We start from the raw sequence: 25,149 nt of genomic DNA on the forward strand, positions 1-25,149 counted from the left end.
CTGAATGGATACAAAAACAAGACCTGTATATATGCTGTCTAAAAGAGATCCACTGCAGACCTAGGGACACATACAGACTGAAAGTGAGGGGATGGAAAAAGATATTCCATGCAAATGGACATCAAAAGAAAGCTGGAGTAGCAAGTTTCATATCAGACAAAATAGACTTTAAAAGAAAGACTATTACAAAAGGCAAAGAAGGACACTACATAATGATCAAGGGACCAATCCAAGAAGAAGACATAACAATTGTAAATATGTATGCACCCAACATAGGAGCACCTCAGTACATAAGGCAAATGCTAACAGCCATAAAAGGGGAAATCAACAGTAACACAATCATAGTAGGGGACTTTAACACCCCATTTTCACCATGGACAGATCATCCAAAATGAAAATAAATAAGGAAATAAGAGCTTTAAATGATACATTAAACAAGATGGACTTAGTTGATATTTATAGGACGTTCCATCCAAAAACAACAGAATACACTTTCTTCTCAAGTGCTCATGGAACATTCTCCAGGATAGATCATATCTTGGGTCACAAATCAAGCCTTGGTAAATTTAAGAAAAATGAAATCATATCAAGTATCTTTTCCGACCACATTGCTATGAGACTAGATATCAATTACAGGAAAAAATCTGTAAAAAATACAAAAACATGGAGGCTAAACAATACACTACTAAATAACCAAGAGATCACTGAAGAAATCAAAGAAGAAATCAAAAAATACCTAGAAACAGATGACAATGAAAACACAATGACCTAAAATCTATGGGATGCAGCAAAAACAGTTCTAACAGGGAAGTTTATAGCAATACAATCCTACCTCAAGAAACAACAAACATCTCAAATAAACAACCTAACCTTACACCTAAGAGAAAGAAGAACAAAAAAAACCCCCAAAGTTAGCAGAAGGAAAGAAATAATAAAGATCAGATCAGAAATAAATGAAAAAGAAATGAAGGAAATGATAGCAAAGATCAATGAAACTAAAAGCTGGTTCTTTGAGAAGATAAACAAAATTGATAAACCATTAGCCAGACTCATCAAGAAAAAAAGGGAGAACTCAAATCAACAGAATTAGAAATGAAAAAGGAGAAACAACAACCAACACTGCAGAAACACAAAGGATTATGAGATTACAACAAGCAACTATATGCCAATAAAATGGATAACCTGGAAGAAATAGACAAATTCTTAGAAAAGCACAACCTTCCGAGACTGAATCAGGAAGAAATAGAAAACATAAACAGACCAATCACAAGCATTGAAATTGAGACTGTGATTAAAAATCTTCCAACAAACAAAAGCCCAGGACCAGATGGCTTCACAGGCGAATTCTATCAAACATTTAGACAAGAGCTAACACTAATCTTTCTCAAACTCTTCCAAAATATAGCAGAGGGAGGAACACTCCCAAACTCATTCTACAAGGCCACCATCACCCTGATACCAAAACCAGACAAAGATGTCACAAAGAAAGAAAACTACAGGCCAATATCACTGATGAATATAGATGCAAAAATCCACGGGGCTTCCTTTGGTGGCGCAGTGGTTGGGAGTCTGCCTGCCAATGCAGGGGACACGGGTTTGAGCCCTGGTCTGGGAGGATCCCACATGCCGCAGAGCAACTGGGCCCGTGAGCCACAATTGCTGAGCCTGCGTGTCTGGAGCCTGTGCTCCGCAACAAGAGAGGCCGCGATAGTGAGAGGCCCGCGCACCGCGATGAAGAGTGGCCCTCACTTGCCGCAACTGGAGAAAGCCCTCGCACAGAAACGAAGACCCAACGCAGCCAAAAATAAATAAATAAATAAAAATTAAAAAAAAAAAAGTCAATTTGTATTTGTAACCTAAAATATTAAAAAAAAAAAAAAATCCTCAACAAAATACTAGCAAAGAGAATCCAACAGCACATTGAAAGGATCATACACCATGATCAAGTGGGGTTAATTCCAGGAATGCAAGGATTCTTCAATATATGCAAATCAATGTGTTAAACCATATTAACAAATTGAAGGAGAAAAACCATATGATCATCTCAATAGAGGCAGAACAGCTTTCGGCAAGATTCAACACCCATTTATGATAAAAACTCTCCAGAAAGTAGGCATACAGGGAACTTACTTCAAAATAATAAAGGCCATATATGAGAAACTGACAGCCAACATCGTTCTAATGGTGAAAAACTGAAACCATTTCCTCTAAGATCAGGAACAAGACAAGGCTGTTCACTCTCATCACTATTATTCAACATATTTTTGGAAGTTTTAGCCACAGCAATCAGACAAGAAAAAGAAATAAAAGGAATCCAAATCGGAAAAGAAGAAATAAAACAGTCACTGTTTGCAGATGACATGATACTATACATAGAGAACCCTAATGACGGTACCAGAAAACTACTAGAGCTAATCAATGAATTTGGTAAAGTAGCAGGATACAAAATTAATGCACAGAAATCTCTTGCATTCCTATACACTAATGATGAAAAATCTGAAAGAGAAATTAAGGAAACACTTCCATTTACCATTGCAACAAAAAGAATAAAATACCTAGGAATAAACTTACCTCAGGAGACAAAAGACCTGTATGCAGAAAACTATAAGACACTGATGAAAGAAATTAAAGATGATACAAACAGATGGAGAGATATACCATGTTCTTGGATTGGAAGAATCAACATTGTGAAAATGACTATACTACCCAAAGCAATCTACAGATTCAATGCAATCCCTATCAAACTACCAATGGCATTTTTCACAGAACTAGAACAAAAAATTTCACAATTTGTATGGAAACACAAAAGACCCTGAATAGCCAAAGCAATCTTGAGAAAGAAAAACGGAGCTGGAGGAATCAGGCTCCCTGACTTCAGACTATACTACAAAGCTACAGTAATCAAGACAGTATGCTACTGGCACAAAAACAGAAATATAGATCAATGGAACAGGATAGAAAGCCCAGAGATAAACCCATGCACATATGGTCACCTTATTTTTGATAAAGGAGACAAGAATATATAATGGAGAAAAGACAGCCTCTTCAATAAGTGGTGCAGGGAAAACTGGAGAGCCTAGATGTAAAAGGATGAAATTAGAACACTCCCTAACACCATACACAAAAATAAACTCAAAATGGAGTAAAGACCTAAATGTAAGGCCAGACACTATCAAACTCTTTGAGGAAAACATAGGCAGAACACTCTATGACATAAATCACAGCAAGATCCTTTTTGACCCACCTCCTAGTGTAATGGAAATAGAAACAAAAATAAACAAATGGGACTTAATGAAACTTAAAAGCCTTCGCACAGCAAAGGAAACCATAAACAACACGAAAAGACAACCCTCAGAATGGGAGAAAATATTTGCAAATGAAGCAACTGACAAAGGATTAATCTCCAAAATTTACAAGCAGCCCATGCAGCTCAATTTCAAAAGAATACACAACCCAATCCAAAAATGGGCAGAAGACCTAAATAGACATTTCTCCAAAGAAGATATACAGAAACCCAACAAACACATGAAAGAATGCTCAACATCACTAATCATGAGAGAAATGCAAATCAAAACTACCATGAGGTATCACCTCACACCAGTCAGAATGGCCATCATCAAAAAATCTACAAACAATAAATGCTGGAGAGGGTTTGGAGAAAAGGGAATCCTCTTGCACTGTTGGTAGGAAGGTAAATTGATACAGCCACTATGGAGAACAATATGGAGGTTCCTTAAAAAACTAAAAATAGAATTATCATACAAACCAGCAATTCCACTACTGGGCCTATACTCTGAGAAAACCATAATTAAAAAAGAGTCACGTACCACAATGTTCATTGCAGCTCTATTCACAATAGCCAGGACACGGAAGCAACCTAAGTGTCCATCGACAGACAAATGGATAAAGAAGATGTGGTACCTATATACAATGGAATATTACTCAGCCATAAAAAGAAATGAAACTGAGTTATTTGTAGTGAAGTGGATGGACCTAGAGTCTGTCACATAGAGTGAAGTAAGTCAGAAAGAGAAAAACAAATACCGTTTGCTAACACATATATATGGAATGTAAAAAAAAAAAAAAAAAAGGTTCTGAAGAACCTAGGGGCAGGACAGGAATAAAGACACCGATGTAGAGAATGGACTTGAGGACACAGGGAGGGGGAAGGATAAGCTGGGACAAAGTCAGAGATTGGCATGGACTTATATACACCCTCAAATGTAAAATAGACAGCTAGTGGGAGGCGACCGCATGGCATAGGGAGATCAGCTCGGTGCTTTGTGACTGCCTGGAGGGGTGGGATAGGGAGCGTGGCGGGGAGACGCAGGAAGGGGGAGATATGGGGATGTGTGTGTATGTATAGCTGATTCACTTTGTTATAGAGCAGAAACTAGAACACCATTGTAAAGCAATTATACTCCAATAAAGATGTTAAATAAATAAATACAAAAAAAAAAAAAAGAAAATTATCTGGGGAGGAATCTAGCAGCTGTGAGGTACTGGTGTCTACGACCATATCTCTCCTCATCTAGCCAGAGCCCTGTCTACCCATTTAGGCCAACAATCCCTGCTTAGGTGCATTATGCTCTCCCAGTCAGCCTGTCTATTATTTTATTCTTAAACATGAAAGAAAAACAAAGGATTTCCAGATATTTGGGGAAATTGTGAGATTAAAAAAAATAAAGCCAAGATAAATAGGAGGAGAACATGATCCTAGCAGAAATAGAGAATTCAGGGAATAGAAGAAAAGAGAATTTCTAAAACAAACAATGATCCTCTAAATTGGTATTTCTAGTAAGACTTAAGAAAATATTGCATGCATAAAACCAGAACAGAATACAATGAAAATGAATACTTGGAAATTGACAAATATAAATAGCAAATAAATGTTTAATAGAAGCACTGGAAAAACAGGGTATGGCAAGGTCTCAAACGTAAAACAAAAAGACAAAGAAACAGAACATATTAGAGAAGTGATAAGAAATATAGAAGATCTATGCAGAGGGTTCAACATCCATCTAATACAGATTCTAGAAAGAGATCCAAAAAAATAGGAGGAGAGGAAGTTATCAAAGAAATAATTGCTTAGAGTTGACAGGAGACATGGAATCAAAAGTGTCTTCAAATGAGGACAAAGTTACATAAAAAAGAATCTCCCTAAATAGATTTAGACCTATCTCTAAAATTTTAGAACATCAATAATGTGGACATATTTTAAAAGTCAGAAATCTGCAAGTAACCAGTGAGGAGTAAAAATCAGAATGGCCTCTGACTTCTCAGAAGTGATACTGATGCTAGATGATAAGGCAGGAATTGTCTCAAAGTTTTAGTGGAAAGGCTCGTCGACCTGGAAATTGATATTCCACCAAACTATCAAGCAAGGAAGGCACAAATAAAAAGAATTTCAGGCATGCACAGACTCTGACTTACACAATATTTCCTGGCAGGTCATTTAAGGAATTAGTTAATCAATAAGGAGGAAGGGAAAAAAATCTAGAAAACAGTATGCATTAGAAACCAGTTAAGGGAAAATTCAGAGTGATGGCTTGCAGCAATTTTAGAAAAGGCCTAATCCAGATTGCAGTAGGAGGGTAAAGGGTTTCTTGGACAGGGTGCCCTGGGAACAGGTCTCAGTGAAGAAGCTTATATAATAGCAGCGCACAGAAGGTTAAAAAAAAAAATTTTTTTAAGAAGCAATTAGAAACTCCAGAAAAAGCAAAACAAACACAAAACATAAAAACTAAAAATGAAACCAACTAAAATTTGGCACAATTTAAATCAACAGGGTGGAATGTTTCTAAAATTTTTTTTAAAAACATTCTCCTGTGACACTGGAACCACCAAAAAGTGTGGTAATATAATCACATATTACTTGCTTCGGCAAGGAACAATATTTACATACTCATAACAATGCAAATGCAGTTTATTGGGTTTTTTATTTTTTAAAATGAACCCATAGACAAATTATAGCACGGAATATGTTATCAACCCTGACTTAAGTAAAAGTGTAAAGTTACAGTTGACAAGAGATTGGGAAGTGGAGGGAGAAATGGAGGGAAGGGTAAGAGTGCTAATGTCTTTATTTTATTAAAAAGAAAAAATGGGGGAAGGGGAGCTCCAAGAAACAGTCTCTATTTCATGGAACAAGAAATGGAGTTTAAGAAGATTCTTCTGAGGTTGCAGAGTGATTACTGAAGGAATTGAAAAAAGTGACAAACTATATATGGTAGGAACATGGGGAAAGAAGGGGAGAAAAAGTATGTGTATAAGTAAATCCTCATTATAGCCAGAAATCAGTAAATAATGTCTACATTTCATAATGCCATAAGCATATTATTTTTAGAAATATGAAGGTGACCTGCCAGAAAAATTAAAAGCAAACCAGTTTAAAGTAATGGCACTTGGGAAGCAAGACTAAAGGTAGAGAAGGGTGCAGAAGAGACTATCCTGGCCAATAAATGTTTTCCCACACTATTTCACTATTAAACCATGCACACTAGGCATACCGTAATGCAAAATGAGTTTTTAAAATAATTGGACATATCAAGGAATATATTCCCAGAGAACAAAGAGACATATACAACCATGTGTCCTGTAGCATTGTTTGTAATAAATAGAAAAGAGTTTTCTGTCCATCAGCAGGGGAATGGATATATGAATCGTGGTATATATACATAGGATGAAATATTATGGATCAAATGATTAAACTAGATGAACTATATCAACATGAAGATATCTCAAAAAGAATGTTGAGAAAATAATAATTTTTGAATGATATGGAAGATGTATTAAATTAACAACAACCAAATGTATTATTGTTAATTGGTCATAGATACATACATGCAGGCGTAAGAAAAAAGGTGTTGTATAAAAGCACGAACTAGACAAATACATACTATATTCTTGAAAGTGGGTGCCCTAGGAAGGGAAGGAGAGACCAAAACTAGTAAGGGCAACAAGCAGGACAAACTTTATAATTTTTATTAATAAAAAAAAATGAGGCAAATATGAGAAAATTTTAAGATATTGTGTTAGTATACAGATGTTTTTATATTACTCCATTTTATGTACTTATATTGTCTTAAAATAATTTTAAAGGGTAAAAGGAAATGGAACATACAAAAGAAAGAAAATCAAGGGGAAATTATGTAAGAGAATTTTCATCACATGTGGTATCATCCTATACTGACATGTTGTTTTAAACAAATGTGGGTTTTTTGGGAAATACCTCAAAATACTGGCTTTTTTCATCTTTGATTTGAATACTTACAGGTTTAGTAAGGATTTTGATTTACTATAAAGGGAAGGAGAATGATAGTTTAAAAAGTGGAAGAAATTAATTAATTTTAGGGGACATTTTAGAAATCAGGTTTATTGTCTAGAAATTACAGGTATAGATAAAAACCAATGTTCAAAAAGATCTGAATTTGAAGAACAAATTAAGGGAAATAGTTTATACAAAAATTATTACCTCCTTTTAAACAATACTGTATTTGAATTGTTTTTAAAAACAATGGGCTCCCATAGTCTGTTTGCTTTGCAATGCGTTGTGGGTTTTTTGTTTGTTTCCTTTTGTTTTAGAATTGGGAATCTCAAATTTTGCTTATCCATTTCATCATTTGATGGATATTTGGGTTGTTTCCATGTTTTGACCACTATGAACACTCTTGCTATGAACATTCATATACAAGCTTCTGTGTAGATATATGACTTCATTTCTATTGGATATATACCTAGCAGTGGATTGCTGGGTCATATGGTAATTCTATGTTTAACTGTTGGAGAACTGTCAGACTATTTTCCAAAAGCGCTGCACCATTTTCACATTCCCATCAGCAGTGTAGGAGAGTTCCAATTTCCCCACATTCTCACCAACACTTATTATCTGTCATTTTTATTATAGCCATCCTAGCTAGTGTAAAGTGCTATCTTGTGTTTTTGGTTTGCATTTCCCTAATCGCGAATGATGTTGAGCATCTATATATTCTTTTGTGCTTATGGCTATTGGTACATCTTCTTTGCAGAAATGTCTATTCAGATCCTTTGCCAATTTTTGTGCGTGTTGATATGCGTAACATAAAATTTACCATTTCAACTATTTTTAAGTGTACAATTTAGGGGCATTAAGTACATTAAGCAATACATTGTTAATATGGAATTGATGGCTAGGGTATTAATGTGAGGTCCAAATGATGGACCTGAGTTTAACCAAGATTTTCACACCTAAGAAAAAAGGTGCTGTATAAAAGCACGAACTAGACAAATACATACTATATTCTTGAAAGTGGGTGCCCTATGGATGATCAAGACAAGCTACTGAACCACTCTGTGCCTCAGTTTTGTCATCAGAAAATATAAGGCTATTAGGTCTATGAAAGAATTAAATAAAATAATACGAATATGAAAGTATGGAGCAGATAGTAAATTTGTCTTGTCCTCTTTAGAAATATAATGTGAATTATACTATATTATTTTCCCCTAAAAAGATATATTTTAGTTATTTAGGAGAATAAAGTAGAAGATGAAATTTTAAGAAGTTATTGAATTTTAGAAGATTAGATTTTTATCATTAGTAAAACCTTTGAAATTATATTCTTCTTTACTCTTCAAATATTCCTAAAACTGATTTATTCCTAATTGTGTACCTGTTAAGCCCTAGTAATAAACTAAGCATCTTGAAGGCTAGTTATGCTTAAAGAATATCTTAACAAGATTATGAAGTCTAACACTGGCAGAAGTAAAAAAAAAAAAAAAAAAAAAAAATCAGTCTTACAAATAAGGACATTCACACCTACTGTACTTAAAAAATTCTTCACACTTCCTCAGTTTACCAGAACCTGGGGAAATGTGATGATATTTCCGTCTATTGTATATGCCTGCCAGATGATCTGCTGTGGCATTACACTCCTCCTCAGGGAGCTCAGCGGGGTATTGCATAGGCTAAAAACAGTCACTGACTGAACCTACATCCACCAAGTGGTTCCTTGTGTCGGGCATTTTCTGGAAAAGGGAAAAGCCATTTGGTGCAGGTTCTAACTGCATTTTGCTGAGGTGGGCCTAATCATTTCCCTGCCCTGGTAAACACTTAGAAACCATTTTCCTGGTGGTTCATAGAGAGATTTCAGAGATTAACATATTGAAGACAGAATGTTTTAGCTTCTCTGAAAGAGACAGTAAGATGGTTATTCCCTGCATTTATATGTACTGACATGGTGAAGCTTTTAAATTTTTATTTAGATTTTTTAGACAAAACTCCTCTCACATTAGAAGAAGAAAAAAACCCAATATTTAAGAAAAATAATCTCCTCCTTGCTCTTTGTCTTTTAATCTCCCTGCTTTCAGCTTGCAAACGTGCTAAGGTACTTCCTACCACAGGGCTTTGTATTCACGGGTGGACTTGCCTGGGCTCTAACCTCCACCACAAATCCTAGTTAATGACTACTCATCTTCCAGATCTCAGCTCACCTGTCGCTTTCCTAGCTTCACCAGCTCACCCCTGTCCCACGCACGACACTCAGCACACTGGGCCCCTTTCTTTCACAACACGTAGTTTATCATTATCACTGTCTGTAATATTATCATAATATATATTACATATAACATATATAATGTATATTGTTTGTTATTTCAATTATAAATTGATTAATGCTTATCTTCCCCATAGACTGCACACTCCAAGAGTTCCTGTTTTCTGACCATTTTCACCCCAAGGCCTCGCATAGTGACTGGCATAGGATAACTATTCAATAAATATCCCTTGAATGAATGGATGGAATGAATTAATGGATTTTAAAATAAGTAAACCATTTTAGAGAGAGAAAAGAAAAGTTCTTTCTATTCTGCTTTCAACCAAGTCACTCCTCTATGACCTCACTGTCTTACTGCCTAGATGGTAAGGAGAATCTCTTACAAATTGTTTTCCCAGAGCCTAGAAACATCCTAGGCTTACATGTAAATACTTATTCTCATTTTGTGCTTGCTGAATGAATGAGTGAATGAATGACAAACAAATACATATGGCTGAAATATCACTATCACTACAATAAACGTCACTGTAAGAATTCAGAACAGAAGAGAAAGAAGAGGAATAAATACTTTACTACTCGAAAAAAACATCAGCTCTGCTTTAATGAAAGGAGACTCCGTGGCTTACAGTGAGTAAGGGCATAGCTGAGAAGTGTATGGGTGTGGGGCTGGTTAGATTCAGGCTAAGTGAAGTTTCTATAACGAGAATGACCATATGTAAAACTACACTACCATGTCTGAAGATATGGCACTGTCTCTTCCGCTGAAAGATTACAGTTTAAATGTCTGCATTATTTTGCCCACATTATTACATATCTGTTCACTCATTCATTCATTGGTAAACTGTAGAGCAGTGTTTTCTAACTGCAAATCATATCCGTTAGTATGTGAATGAATGTAGAGTGTTGTAACCAGTATTTTTGAAATGAAACAGAATTTTGAAAACAGACGGTGCTGCAAATAGTAAAACTGTTTTGAGCATCTTTTGTTTCAGTTTTGCATGTTATCTACATCTACTCATTTACTAGGTTGCAAGGTAAAGCATTTTTCTCACTGTGGGTCATGGTCAAAAAAAAAAAAAATTGAAAGCCAGAGAGAACACTTACTAATAGAACAGCCTCCAAAGTCAGACAAATTAGAAAACTAAGCCAGACTCTAAAACAAGTTACCTAACCATTATAAGCTTTATGTTTTTTCTTCTATAAAATGGAGATTATAATACTTATCCCACAGGGTAACTGAAAGAATAACATAAAACATGTAAATATGTAAAATAATGATAACTAATATTTGTTGAGACAATACTGTTAGAAGTACTATCTTCTTTAGTCCCCCAAACAACCCAAAGAGGTAAGTTCTATTAAACCTCATTTTACAGGAGAGGAAACAGAGATAGATATTGAGAATTGAAGTAAAAATCTTAATGAGTGTAAGAATATGTATCTCAGTGATTTGCACATAAATAAATGGACATTATTATAAGATATCAGCAAGTCATTAATAAATCCTGACTTTAGTACTTTGCATTTAGCAGGAGGAGCTCAACAATTGTTGTGATTGGTAAAACACAGCCCTTGAACTCGGAACACTCTTCACAATAAAAAATAAAATGCTCCAGGAACTTAAAGGGGGCAGAAATTCTTCTGAACTACGTTTGTTCACAAAAGGCTTGGGGAAAGAAGAGCTTAGAGCAAGGTCTTCATTGACGTGGAAGGGTCTGTAGAGGTGAGGAGAATAGTATAGGCATGACTAAGGCCCACGGACAGAAAAAATGAAATCTGTAGGTTGATAACAGATTGTAGAGAGAAGTCATTGAGTACTTGATCTTGTAACTAAAAGAAAACCACTGAAGACTTGTAACAGTGACTAATGATGACACAATTATTGAGACTGCATAATAACCTCCATATGATTATTGTTCAAAACAGCATGAAGATATTTTGCCATGAAAATTGAACTCTATTTTCCCAATTTTATGGGTGGAAAACCAACCTTGCTTCAAGGGAAATTATGGGAATTAATGATACATTTGTTAAACTCTAGAGTTTTCTGAGAAATTCTATTATAAAGTGCAAATTATTTTATTAGAGTTGACTAATTGTTTCATAAAGTAGCTTGAAAGGAACTGTCTTCATAAATGTAAGTTTTATTATGATAATTGCACTTTTCAGATTGCAGTATTTGAGGAAAGGATTATTTATATAGTTTTTAACTGATTTAAGTAATTATGGAGATAATTACAAGGGTTAAAAAATATTGATTCCAGCCTTTTCCTAAGGACAATCAATTTATACCAAAAAAGTATATACAAATATTTGTTCTCCACCAGATTTGACTCTAATATTCTAATATTTATTTTATTATATACTGTGACAATGAAGAAAGATATGTATTTGTTAACTCAGATGATAAACTACCTATTGAATTTTTTTTGTCCTGGTTTCAAATCCTTGCATCTTGCTATTCTTGAAAACAAATAACAGATTAAATAGACTCATATTAAGATGAATTGAATAAAATAAGATTTAAACCTTATCCTTAAAATGTTTTAAACCTTAAAAATGTTTGAAGCTCTAGAAGGCATATAGCATCTAAAATGCGATCTTATATATTCTGGGGTTTAAAAAACTGAAAAAGGGACCTTCTGAAAATTAAGTCCTTGTGCCCAGGAACAATTCTTGGGGTTTGGAACATCTTCCCAAAACAGCTTTTTCATCCTACAAAAGATAAACAAGGCATTAGAAGTAAAGAAAAACATTCACATTGAAAATGTGAACAGTTAATAAATGTACAAACTAGAAATTTATCTACCAGACTGGTTATGCCTCAGTAGGATCAGATTCACTTTCACATGCTCTACCATGAAGATCTCCACCAACTTTCTGTCTAGACCAAAGTTAATGATCACTATAATAAACATAGCCAACTCTTATTGAAAACTGTTTGCCAGGTACTGTGCTAAATGCTTTGCACAGGTTTTTCTCAGGGAAAATTAAATATTAAATATGGTCATCAATTGAGTTTCAGAAACAATTCTACTGGATATGGCCCGATCAGCTCACTTGACTGAAAGGTAAATTCAGATTGTAAAATCACTTTTCCCTCTTCACTGCTAGAAGACAAAATTTTCTGTAGAGATTTGGCATGTGTGAAATAACCTCAATGGTCCGGACCTCTCAGCACAGAGTAATGGGGCACCCAAAGAATCATCCAAGAAATTCAAGGCCATTTGCCAAACCAAACAGAATGGAGCCACTCAGCGCTGACGTTTAAAAAGCAGAATGCCTACTGACCATAAGTGAACTGACGGCTTCAGATAAATCTTCACCACTAAAAGTTCTCAACCTAGATTGTACAACTCTGAAAGCCATTCTTCTCACCTCTAAGAACATACTGCCTAGGATTTCCTATTATAAGCTTGTTATTTCATGAATGTATATACAGTAAAAAAAAAAAAAAAAAACCTAATTTCTTCCCTGAGGTTTATGTGTACTAGCAAAATGGAGTGTGGTTTCCTGAAATCAGGCTTTTTCTTTTTATGTCATCTCATTGCCATCAAATACATATAAAAATATTTAGAACACTTTAGTGTTTCTGATTTGGATTTAAAATCAAGGTTTAAATATGTTCAAGATTTTAACACCAAGTACAATACCTTTGGTGTGATATTAACAATGTTCCAAGCAATAAGATGGAAGAGGAAATAATTATTGGCACAATTACATATAGACCTGCATCATGCTGGTGTTTTTCATCATCTGAAAAAGAAAAAATTCACACAACTCTGAAGCTTGAGGAAATAACGTCTTTCTGAATCAGAAATTATAATAGACTTTTTTTCTGATTTCAACATAAATCTGAATGACCTTTAAAGATATAAAAATCAGAAAGAGGAAGATAAAAGTATAGCTTTGATCACATTAATAAAATTATTATTTTGGTCAGAATTATGCTTCTTATAATTTAGCAAAACATTTTTTCAAAAGTATTTATTTGTCAGCTCTCTCCATCTGGTCACTTTTAGGTTATATGAGTCCAAGTGTCAATAAAAGTTGTTATGATGACTCTTTGTTTCAGCATCTGCTTTTAGAGAAGGCAACCTACAACACCCACCAACCTCTATCTTGCTCACTCCAGACACATTGACCTCCTTACTGTTTCTTGAACCACAAAGCATGCTCACTCTTCAGGGCCTTTGCACTTGCTATCCCCTTGCTGAAATGCTCTTCCCCTTTGTTCTTGCAGGACTTTACCCAAATATCACCTTCACAGAGAAAAAGACCATTTTTGGCCATCCTTACTAAAGCACCACATTTTAACTCTATCCCTTCATTTTACTTTTATTTTGCTTCATGCACTTATTTCTATCTGGCATTATATTATACATGATTTGTTTATTGTCTGTCATTCTTATTAGAGTACTGGAGTTTAAGGTCCATTTAGGGCACAGACTTATGTTCACTGTTCAATCCCCAGTGCTTAGAACAGTGTTCAGTGTATATTTGTTGAACAATACATGAATGAAGCTTTATAATTATTTTAATTCTAAAACCAGGTGAAATGTTTCTCTCTTGAAACTTCATTATTGGGTTGCTTGGATTTGAAGACAATCTGAAAAGTAACAGCAAAATCAAAATGTTCCCACTTCAAGTACAGTAAGATGAATCAGAGATATAAGACACCCTGTGAACTTTTTTCTGTAATTATTGCTACAGTTTTATTTTTAGAAAAAGATTTCCTTTAGAAGATGATTAAAATTTAAAGACTCATAAATATGAGTCAAAATATATTGTTTGGGGTAGGTGTATTTATATTAATTGTACAGAAAATTAATATTTTTCCAGTTAATCTTTATGATGATGTATTTTATTGTATAGCTGGATACTTCCCTTTATTTTGTTTCCATCAACTTTTAGACTGAAATTTTTACTTACCAATACAAGAACACAATACCACGCCTGATTATTCTTCTTACCACCACAATGGAACCATGTACCTTACTGCAGTCACCCATGAGGCATCTACATAAGACTCTGGGCTATTCCATGATTCCATCAGAAAGAAAATAATCAGATGGCAGCATTACTGCTAGCTAAGGAGGAAACCACACATCTGCGTAAAAAGAAACTAAAAGTAAACATTTTTACCTTGGGTGAAATTATCAATTATCTTCGGTTTCCCCACTCCCTCCATAAATATTGGGTAAAGACTGAACTGATACTTCTCAATGGGGATAAAATGATCTGAGGAGAAAAAATATTTTAAAGAGTCATTCCCACTGAATTAATATAAATGAGTGAAATCTATGTTACAAAAATGTTAAGTGACTCTCTCTTATATTTCCATGGATGTAAAACTGATGACTTATGGGTTGAAACTGATGTATTAAAAACTGATGATTGTTACCTATGGATTGAAACTGATAATTAGGGAGTTTCAAAGACAATCTAAGCACTACCAATTCTACTGTAATGACAACAATTTCACAAATAATGTTTTAAAATCTTACCCAAAGATAGAAGATTGCAATTTTTCAAAGGCATGTTCCAGTGATAGCTGGTTTGTTCAAGTTGAGGGTGTAGGGGTTGTTTTATTTCCCTTTCCAGGACAATACACTCTACCTCCTAAGACCAAAGCCAGCAATATTCCCTTTTCATCAGAATTTAGTTTACTTAGCCTCCCCATTCAAGGCAGCTGGGAGACTAAAGTCTCATGAAATCCCATGCAAAGAAGATGGGAGTGGGGACCAGGAATTCCCTTATATATCCAGGTGTCTAGATCTATGAAGGATGATTGTCTTCATAGCAAAGCTCAAAATGGATCTATCAGTGATCTATCATTTTTACAAATGCTAATAAGATAAAAATATTATTCCACAAGAGATAAATCTCTTTGAAGCACAGAGAGTAACCACCTAGACAACAGTATAGTAATGAACTGGATTTAGTTCTCTATCAATAATTTGTTTCTATTTACCTTGATGCTAAATTCTAGGGTCTTTGCAATGAAATAGAAGTATGTGCCTTTGGGATGATGTTGTAAGTAAGAACATGGCAATCCTTAGCTTCCCTGCTTAAACCTTACTCAGGCTTGGAGACTCTGTATTGTGCACTAATATTTTGCATTTTAATCACCTTGTGGGGTAACTGGTCTACTTTGGGAATATTATGCTGGCTTATGATCCTCAGACCTTCAGCCTGGCCCTCCCACTCATTGCTAGTGGCATCATAAGTTGGTACACAATTTGGGAAAACAATTTGTCAGTAGATATCAAAAGCCATTAAAATGGTTTTAAAAACAGGTTAAGCTGGAAGCAACATACATGTTCTCAAATAAATAAATGGTTTATGTAGATTCTTGAATAAAATGCTATACAATCATTTAAAAAATAGTTATAAGGATTGTGAACAAAATAGAAACATGCTTGTGATATATCAAAGGAACAAATCATAAGAAAAGTGGTAGATGATATGATTACAACTACATAAAATATTTAAATGGAAAAGGATCAAATGAAATAGAATTAAATGTTTGTAATAGGATGACAATTTAGGCAGCAAGATCTATCATCTACATTTTTGAAGTTTTCATTAACTGACTATGTTATTTGAATTAATAATCTGTAGCGTCATACTAATCCATAGGAGAAACTTAATTAAAGTACAGTAAGCTTACCGTGGACATAATACTTCTTAACAGAGGAAGAGATTCTAAGCCATTTAATTTCATTGTCTTCATGAAGGATTTTCCACTCAAGAATAAAATACATCAGATTGTAATCACTGGGTGATAGCATCCAGGAAAGAATTACACAACTGCTGTTTAAAGGATAAGCACTGAGTGACTGCACGATATTTACTGTGCGGAAAAGAAGGAAATTTATTTTTAAATTCAAAATTAATGAAGATCTCCTAATTGCCTTTAGGAACATATAACCTACTGAAAAGGGGAGAAGGAAGAGAAAGCAGACATTTATACAAATAAATAAAGCAGACATTTACACATGGCAATTATTTTTGTATCACAAGAGTCATATAAGCAGAGAGGTGTGGGAATATATGCTATGAGGAGAAATAAGATTCTACCTAAAATCCAAAAAAGAGATTTTTGGATATGGTCAAAAGGTGTTCTCTACTGTAATACTGTACAAGCCTATTAATCATTCTAATTCCCTCCAAATCTTCTCTTCCGCTGATGGAGTCGTGCTTTCAAAGCACAAATCTGATCATTTTAACACCTTCTCCACAGAGTCCCACTTAAAAGCCTCCAGACTTCCGCATGTGAGAACAAAATTCCTATCATGCCTACAATTCCCTGAGGGCCATGCCTCAGAGTCTCTGTCGGCCTTTCTGGACGTTTTTTGCACCAGCGCCAACCTGGTCTTCCTTCATATCCTCTCCTGGACCACAGGACTTTTGGTCAGATTTTTCCTCTCGGGGGAGCGCTTCCCCCAACCTTCTGGGGAAGTTTAATTCCTCTACTGTATCCTCAAGAAAGCTTCTCTGACCCTCAATACCCGGTTAGGCTCCTATTTTCTTCTCTTTTACAAAATTATACTCCTTTCCTGGGAACACTCGTCCCAGTTTGTAAATAGGCATTAACTTGCATGATTATTTGATTAATGTCTGTCTCATCCATTGGACTCTGTGAATGCAAAGTGAGGTGTACCTTTTCTTACCTTTGCTCATGGGCCATGAGAATGTTAAATTAAAATTTGCAGAAGAAGCACCAATTGAATTGATGGCCAGAACGGTAACAGAGTGTGCTTGCTCTGTCCAAAGGAAAGTGAATTTAGTGTGATTTCCTACATCTTCTGACCATGTTCCATTGAGGGAAGTATGATGTTTCACCACGTATCTTCTCACACTGCACAATGAGTCATTTTTCATCAGGGGCTGCGGTAAACATAAAAATTGATTAGCTCAAGGGCTACAGTGCTTTTTATACTGACTGAGCTCATGGAACTCCTATTAAACATTTCCCATTGGTAAGCAGGGGTCAGGCCAGAGCAAGCACTGCTGAATTCAAGGCTGCGGTATGGGGCTCTGACCACAGTCTCCCTGAAGCCGTCTGGGTGGCTATGGAGCATGGGAAACTTATCTCCCCCTTTTTGTTTTTTTTTTATAAGACTCAAAGACTAAATCATTTGAAGATAATGAAGTATGGATACAAATAGGACACTTTTCTACCTGGAAGTTTCACTCTAATTCTAGAGAAAAGAAAGACTGAAAGAGAGTTGAGAATTTCTTCATCTAAAAAGCAAAAAAGGAATAACCCTCTGTTTTCATAAAGCAACAACTAGAGAGAGTTGAAAAGATATTAATCATCACTTCTATTAATCCTGGTAAGACCGGTCACTCATTTTTTTTCTTCCCTTGATATGCTGCCCCTTCCAGTAACAGAGGCTATCAGGACAGTGTACATGGAACCCTAGAATTTGTGCCTTCAGTTAAAAAAAATCATACCAGGTCACTGATGATTCAGTGTAAACTATATAATTAGTCCAATTGTATTCATCCATTCTACAGAATATAACATGTCCCACTTCCCCCATCACCTTCACCTGTTTCAGGTAAGATTTAAGTGCTACCAATCCCTTGTAAACCCTTAGAAAGCTTAACCCTATACAATAGACTAGAACAGTGCTTCTCAATTTTTGTCATTGAGATTCTTCTAAGTCAGAAATTGAGAAACATAAATACAAACAAACATAAATATGTCCCTGCAGGGCGTGGAAGAACCTGGGTAGGTGGTGAGTAAGATTTTAGCAGCCACTGCAAGAAATAAATGTCTGAAAAATCATGCAAATTTTGCATTTTGTTTTTTAAAAAAATCTATGTCAGTTTTCATATACAAATATTTACTTTCATAACCATCAAGTAAAATTGATGATAAAGTCCTTACTTTCTAGTCCTACAAGCTGCTCTAGGCTCATCTTGTGTTATTTCCTGCCCCAGCCCTATAACCAAGCATTTTTTCACAGAGCCCTAGTTCCTTTTATTGGAGAATAGTATTAGAAACAAATCTGGGAATGCTCCTTACTACCAGAATATGGATTTCTCAGCTTACAGATCAAGGAAATACATCTGTGTATACTACATCTGTATACACACATATCTATGAAAATTTCTAAATGAATCCATCTGTATCCATATTAAGCTAAATATGAGTTCATACTGATGTCTCCAACCCTAATCCATTACCACATGGATCATTCCGATCTTCTCCTTGCTTGTCTGTAACCAATTCAACAGTGAGAAATCTGTGTCCTTCCTACCATCCATCATCCAATGCTTAATTGTTCAATTCCAGTTTGTATATCTAATGATACAAGAATTGTTAACCCATACCTTGTGAGAGAAATGACTTTATCAACTAGAACACAGTGGTTATGTACAGTTTCTTTTGCCTTTAGTCTTAAGAATCTAGTCATTAACAAGGTTACCTAGGCCTGAACCTTTTTCTCCCAACTCCTTCAGTAAGACTGTTCCATACACTTGTAATACAGTTAGTTTCTCTTATTGCAGTCTGGATTCCATCCTGGGATTCTCCAACCTCCTAACGATTTATCTTTAATTTGTATACACTAAGGTTTTTTCTTTGTGGTATAAGGTTTTATGAGTTTCGGCAAATGCATAATGCTACGTCCTCACCAGGACAATATTATACAGAATAGTTTCACCATCATAAAAAATCCCCTGTTCTTCACCCATTCAAACCTCTCCCCATCAACCAAACCCCTGGAAACCATTGATCTTTTTGCCATCTCTATAGTTATGCCTTTTCTTGAACGTCCTATAAATGGAATCATAATGTAGCCCTTTAGGCAGCCTTCTAGCACTTAACAACATTCATTTAAGAGTCATCCATATCTTTTTGTGGCTTTATAGCAGTTTCTTTTTATCGCTGAATCATATTCCATTGTATGAAAGTACCAAAGTTTTTTGTAAGCAGGTACCGAACTATATTCCAAAGTGGCTGTACCATTTTACATTCCCACCAGCAAAGAATAAAAGTTCCTGTTGCTTTCCATGCTAGCCAGCAATTTATTGTCAGTTTTTTTGGATTTTAACCATTCTAATAAGTGTGTAGTGGTATCTCATTGTTGTTCTAATATGTATTTCCCTAATGACAAATGACGTTTGCTATGGACTGAATGTTTGTGTCTCCCTAAAATTCGGACCAAGAAAAATACATTCACTTGGGATAGAAATCAATTCATTTGGGGGAGAGAACGCTTTGAAAATTTCTAAGCTGTACACTCATTGTTTTTGGAAATATCCGTTGTGTACTTGCCATCATACAAAAAGAATAATCTAAATGCCCTTGAGATATGTAGGGAAGGCCACGTTTACTCTGTTTAGAATTAAATACAAATGGAATTTTTGGACTTGAAGGAACACTAGATATCATCTAGTCCAATCTTATGTTGACACAGATGAGGAAACTGAGGCTGAAGGGTCTAAGTGACTTTGTCAAAATAGCACTGATTAACTATACTATGTTAAACCAAGAATAGAATTAAAGTCTCCAAACTCCAGGCCAGTGCTCCCTCTATTCTACATCTTGGCTCTCTGTAATCACTTCTCCAAATTGAAATAAACTTGGGATTGCAGAGACTAAAAATGATAGAATTATTAAGTAAGTCTTTTTACAATGAAGTCTTTTTTACAATGAAGCAAATCTTTCAAGAGTATAGAAGTAAAATTTAAGAATAACATAAAAATCAGGAATACCTTCCAAAGCAAAGTGACATTTCTCTCTTTTTTAGTGTTGTCTTCATTAATTATTCTCCAAAATTCAGGTCCTCTGATAGGAACTGCAAAATAACAAGGAGCCCAAGTTATACATATGTTCTTGGAAGGATTACTTTTCAGTTACATTGGAAGCACATACTTATGCATTTTTAAGACATGTTCACAAAATCTTTGCAAACCTTTTATATCCGTGACAATTGTGTAGGCTGGAGTACTCCAATTACTCCAATATCCCAGTCCATCTAGCCTCTTACAGCGCACCTGGACAGCATAGACGGCACACAGGTCTGGCACCGGGAAACTGGCAGATTTTAATTTTGCATCATACACTTCAAATACCTGTAAAATAAGTCAAACTATTAGATTGATCACTACTAACACATATGTAGCTAAAGGGCCCTGAAGTGCATTTTATTTTAAACCCTAACACTATTCCAAAATTAAGAGAGAACTGACTTTGTGTTTTCTGGCTTTATAAATACTCTTATTAGGCTTGAATCATGAGCTCCTTCAAGTTAAGGATTGCCTTGGTCATCTTGTTATTTCCATCTCGTGACAAGATTTGGACTGGCCCACTTGCAACCTCACTTCCCAATCACTCTTTTACCCTATTACTAACCTCTGTCCACTAATCCTCTATACACAAAGACTTTTAAGAATTTTAACCTAGTGGTTAGATAGGGCCTGCTGTAGAGAATCTCTGATATTCAGTCTCCTCAATAAGCAAGTAAACTGTCACATTTATTACAGCTGAACTCATTGTGATCTAATTCTATTCTAGGGTTCCTGCTATTTCTAGGTCTTTGCAGGCTGCCATCAGAAAACTGACACAGGAAGGCATCATATGCACACTTGTCACTATGGGTGTGATTCTGGTTGTTTGATAAAAGCAGTTTCTTCCAAAATGTGTCCCATTGAACATGTGTGTACTAAAGAACATTGTTAAAGGGAAAAAGATTCCTTGGTAAAATGAGTTTGAGAAACATAAGATGAAATAAAGTCACAAATGTTTATTAAATTCAGGACTTCTCCAAACCTTTCATATGTAATATACCATGATTCTACACTAGGGACATATGGTTATTCAGAGTTTCTTAAACTTTATGAAGCCATGTGATCTTTCTTCAAGAAACATTGTATGGGATCAATGTACTATAAAACACATTTTGGGAAATGATAAATAGCAGGAAAGTTCATTTCTTAAAAGGGTTAGAATTAGATCAATCTATTTAATAAAAAGAGCTATGGAATACAGGAGGATGTACTTTTATGCCAATAAAATAAACCTTATGCAATAAAATTCTTAAACAGTTATAAGAAATAATATTTAGTGAGGCAAGCTGAAGAAATTTCCAGGTAAAAGGTACCTTCCATTGTACTTCTTTTCCACTTAAACCATAGCGAATCTGGAACTGAAGATTATTCTCTGGAAAGACTGGCTTCTCCCAAGATATTTTCAATAATCCAATTTTTACAGTAATTTCTGCTTTCACACTAGATGGAGGCAGTGGTTTCACTAGAAAATTTTTTTAAAGTATTATATAACAGTAATTTAAACAGTAACAATATTATTAAAATGTTATTATGATGTTATAATCTTCCATATCTTCTATTTATAAAGTCACATCTCTTTCTCAAAACCTTCTCCTTCATTATCTCATTTGATCCCCTACAACTTTATGCAATACATAAGAAAGGGATTATCTCTATTTTGAAAATAGAGAGGTTGATTGAAAAAAGATCAATGCATCGTCCATGTCACTCTGCACATTAATTGTAAGACCCGATTAGAAATGGAACCATTGGCTCTGCGTGCAAAAGATACCATACTGATCACATGAGGAATATCAATAGCAAACTCTGTTCTACATAGAGCTTTAATTAAAAGCAAGAAACTATACACCGCATTCATTTCCACACGTGTGAGTTTCAAAATCTTCTACTGTCTGTTGTTAGGTATTTCTAGGTCAAGGTCAGAGGAAGTCTTGCAGAGTAAAGCCTTGGTTCTCTACAATCTGAGGAAAATAAGCTTTTTAAAGGGTAGAAATAGAGGCAAAGATGAACAGAATAGCAAGGGCTTTAAAAAATAATAAAAGGCAACATGCAAACTCAACGTATTTGGGAACTAACATCTCACAGCTCAAGCACAACAGTGTGAACCTCTGAACCTACAGACTTTATCAACAATACTTCTTTAGACTGTTGATGACCAAAACACCTAAACTTTTTAATTACTATACAGTATCTCATGCTTATTCAATTCCTCATATGCCAAGAAGACGTTCTTCACCAACCAGTAAGATGACATATATTTCATCCTTGAAAAGATAATTCCTCTTCAGGAAAGGAAGTATGAGCGTTCAAGAGACCCTAACACATTAAAGCTGTGATTGCCCTTGACGGAATCATATGGCTATCACATGTATATATTCTATGAATATCTAGTTTATAGAAAGAATGCTTTGAAGTACAATGGTTTATGTGATCCCCACAATACCCACACTAGGGAGGTATAAGGAGCTTTCCACATTCTATAGGTGATAAAATAGTCACGGAGCACTTAAGTGACTAGCCCAAGTTTACAAAGCTAGTAATAAGTGGAGCTGGCATTTGGATTCCAAAGTTGAATTTTCACATTGTTTTCTAGTACTCAATAGGCAATATAAGCACAATTTAAATGCCTTATGTTAGTACTGAAAAGAATAACATCAAAAATTGTTCAGATATCGAACTGAACCCATGTTGCAGTTGTCATATAATACACGTGAGGGTATATCTGTGCATGTCTGTAGGGTAGGGAGGTAGGACAGTTCCTTGCCATCTTAGGATATTTAGTACCAGAGAAGTATTGCTTACAGTAAACTCACTTAAAATGGAACCAAACTAAACAGGAAGGGGCAGTGAGAGGGCAGATCAATTAACTGGGACTTCATACTGAAACAAATTTTTTAATTATGACAACTTTATGCTATATTTAACAAAATATAGGTTTGAATTCAGATGTGTACTAATTATTTGAAAATACAATGGATCAAATATTAATTTTTGGTACAATTCCCCAACAAAATATTATATAGCATCAAAAGATACTCTTCTACATTTGCTGCAAAATCATAAATGGATTATTTCCCAAAGATTTCACAGTGACGCTTAGAGTAATATATCAATATCTCCAAGGTGTCTCTTAATCCTTTGAAATCAAAGTATCCTTTTAAAAGAATGTTTAAAATGTTATAATGGATGTCATCATCCTTGTCTATTTTCTCTTTATTTCATTTGAGTTATTTTGAATCCCTTCCTACCCAGCCTTACAAATTAAAGCCTTGAGCTATGGCTACTCAGATTACAAAAACCATCAGAATATCCAAATTAAACTTTTAGATTAAAAGCATCAAATGTTTTCATAAGTACATTGGGAAAAAAACAAAAAATAGTGCATTATTTAGAATAATATTACTACTAAATTTATACCCAGTGATCAATATAATTCATCAAATTATATGCTGAAAATCTTCCTATTATTGATTTAAAATAAAGCCAAAAGTGTAAAACTTTCTAAGGCTAATTGTCTTTTCAATTCCACTGTAAGTAGGAAAAAAAATTTTTTTAATCTAGTGTGATCAGAAAATTCAACAGTTACCCTGAATCAACCTGAGTCCAAATATGCTAATAAAAATGAAGACATACACATAGTTTTTGACATACCCACGGAATCAGGAATGACACATGTTGGTGGAGAGTCCAGTGAACCCAAGGAGTGATTAATTCTAATCCACATTGTATAGCCAGATAATAGGAAGATAGGCTGAAATAGGCATTCATAAAAACCATCTCTCTGCAAGTGGCAATCTTTGGGTTCAGATATGGGATGTATAGATGGAACATCAGAACAGTAAAGGCTGCTCCTTAAAAGATACAAAAACAATCAATAAATATACAACATTGATGAAAGCAATAAGATATTTGAGAATTCTGCTTTGTTGTTTAAAATAGACAGTTTTTGCTCCATCTAAAAGTAGTTGTTCTTATTAGAAAGGCATTTTTGAATTCTCAGCTATATCACGATCTTTCCATAAAAATAGAAAATAACCCTTCTTAAATATTTCACTAGACAGTAAGTGGGTATGCAAATGAAATAAGTGACAATGTTCTAACAAGGAGGTAAGGATCCAATTGGAGATAGAACTTACAACACTTTGGAAGCTACGCTAATATTATACTGAAGTGATTGAATTTTTAAAATAAAGATCACAAGTGGTAATGGGGAATTTCTGAGATGGAAAGGAAGATAAATTCCTTGCACTTTAAATTCCACAAAACAAATTGAAAACATAATGATAGTAAATTGTAGCTTAACTGACATTGTCCTAATCTTTTCTAGTTCAAAGCAATATAATTAAAATAATATCAATTTTTGACTTCTATATGGATCATGCAGTCAGGTATATCACTTATTTTCTCAGAGAAGAAAATTAAGAAAATATTTTTTTATCACTACATCCCAATCAACACTCCACCTCAGAGAATACAAAGCATTTCTCCTCTTCTTTGCAATAGCCCTTCTGCCATTATTTGCTTTAAATATGGTATTTAAGTGGCTAAAGTAGCAGTTACTGTTTCCATAAGAATGGGAGTAAGGAGGTTACAAGAAAATGAAAAATCTATATTTTCCTGTCTCTCATTTTCCATTTTTGGTGACACCTTTTTCTTCCTATTTCCTCAAAATTACAACTGTTTGTGTGTGTGTGTGTGTGTGTGTGTGAATCAGTGTGGTGGGGGGGTGGTTAAATGAGAAAGAGGGATGAAGAGTCATCTGTGCATAAAAAATAAGAACCATGACCTTGTACAGAAGCACAGTAATAGT

At 34.8% G+C, this 25,149-nt stretch overlaps 2 protein-coding genes across 7 annotated transcripts in view; both read right to left on the reverse strand.

Moving 5' to 3' along the window:
• The window catches only part of LEPROT (leptin receptor overlapping transcript), a 315,620-nt gene that overhangs the window by 145,593 nt on the left and 144,878 nt on the right, over positions 1 to 25,149 (reverse strand). The window lies entirely within an intron of this gene.
• Positions 1 to 25,149, reverse strand: part of LEPR (leptin receptor) — a 125,945-nt gene that overhangs the window by 12,162 nt on the left and 88,634 nt on the right. For all 6 annotated transcript variants that reach the window (XM_082356529.1, XM_082356532.1, XM_082356531.1 and 3 more), the window contains 9 exons: positions 23,991 to 24,190; positions 21,653 to 21,801; positions 20,465 to 20,624; positions 20,265 to 20,347; positions 17,207 to 17,423; positions 16,204 to 16,386; positions 14,676 to 14,771; positions 13,184 to 13,286; positions 12,170 to 12,245 (listed from right to left, as the gene is read on the reverse strand). In XM_082356529.1, coding sequence (XP_082212655.1) covers positions 12,170 to 12,245; positions 13,184 to 13,286; positions 14,676 to 14,771; positions 16,204 to 16,386; positions 17,207 to 17,423; positions 20,265 to 20,347; positions 20,465 to 20,624; positions 21,653 to 21,801; positions 23,991 to 24,190 — 1,267 coding nt within the window. The remainder of the gene's footprint in view (positions 1 to 12,169; positions 12,246 to 13,183; positions 13,287 to 14,675; positions 14,772 to 16,203; positions 16,387 to 17,206; positions 17,424 to 20,264; positions 20,348 to 20,464; positions 20,625 to 21,652; positions 21,802 to 23,990; positions 24,191 to 25,149) is intronic.

Source organism: Balaenoptera borealis (genome assembly GCF_965194805.1).
Source record: "Balaenoptera borealis genome assembly, chromosome: 1".
Lineage (NCBI taxonomy): Eukaryota > Metazoa > Chordata > Mammalia > Artiodactyla > Balaenopteridae > Balaenoptera > Balaenoptera borealis.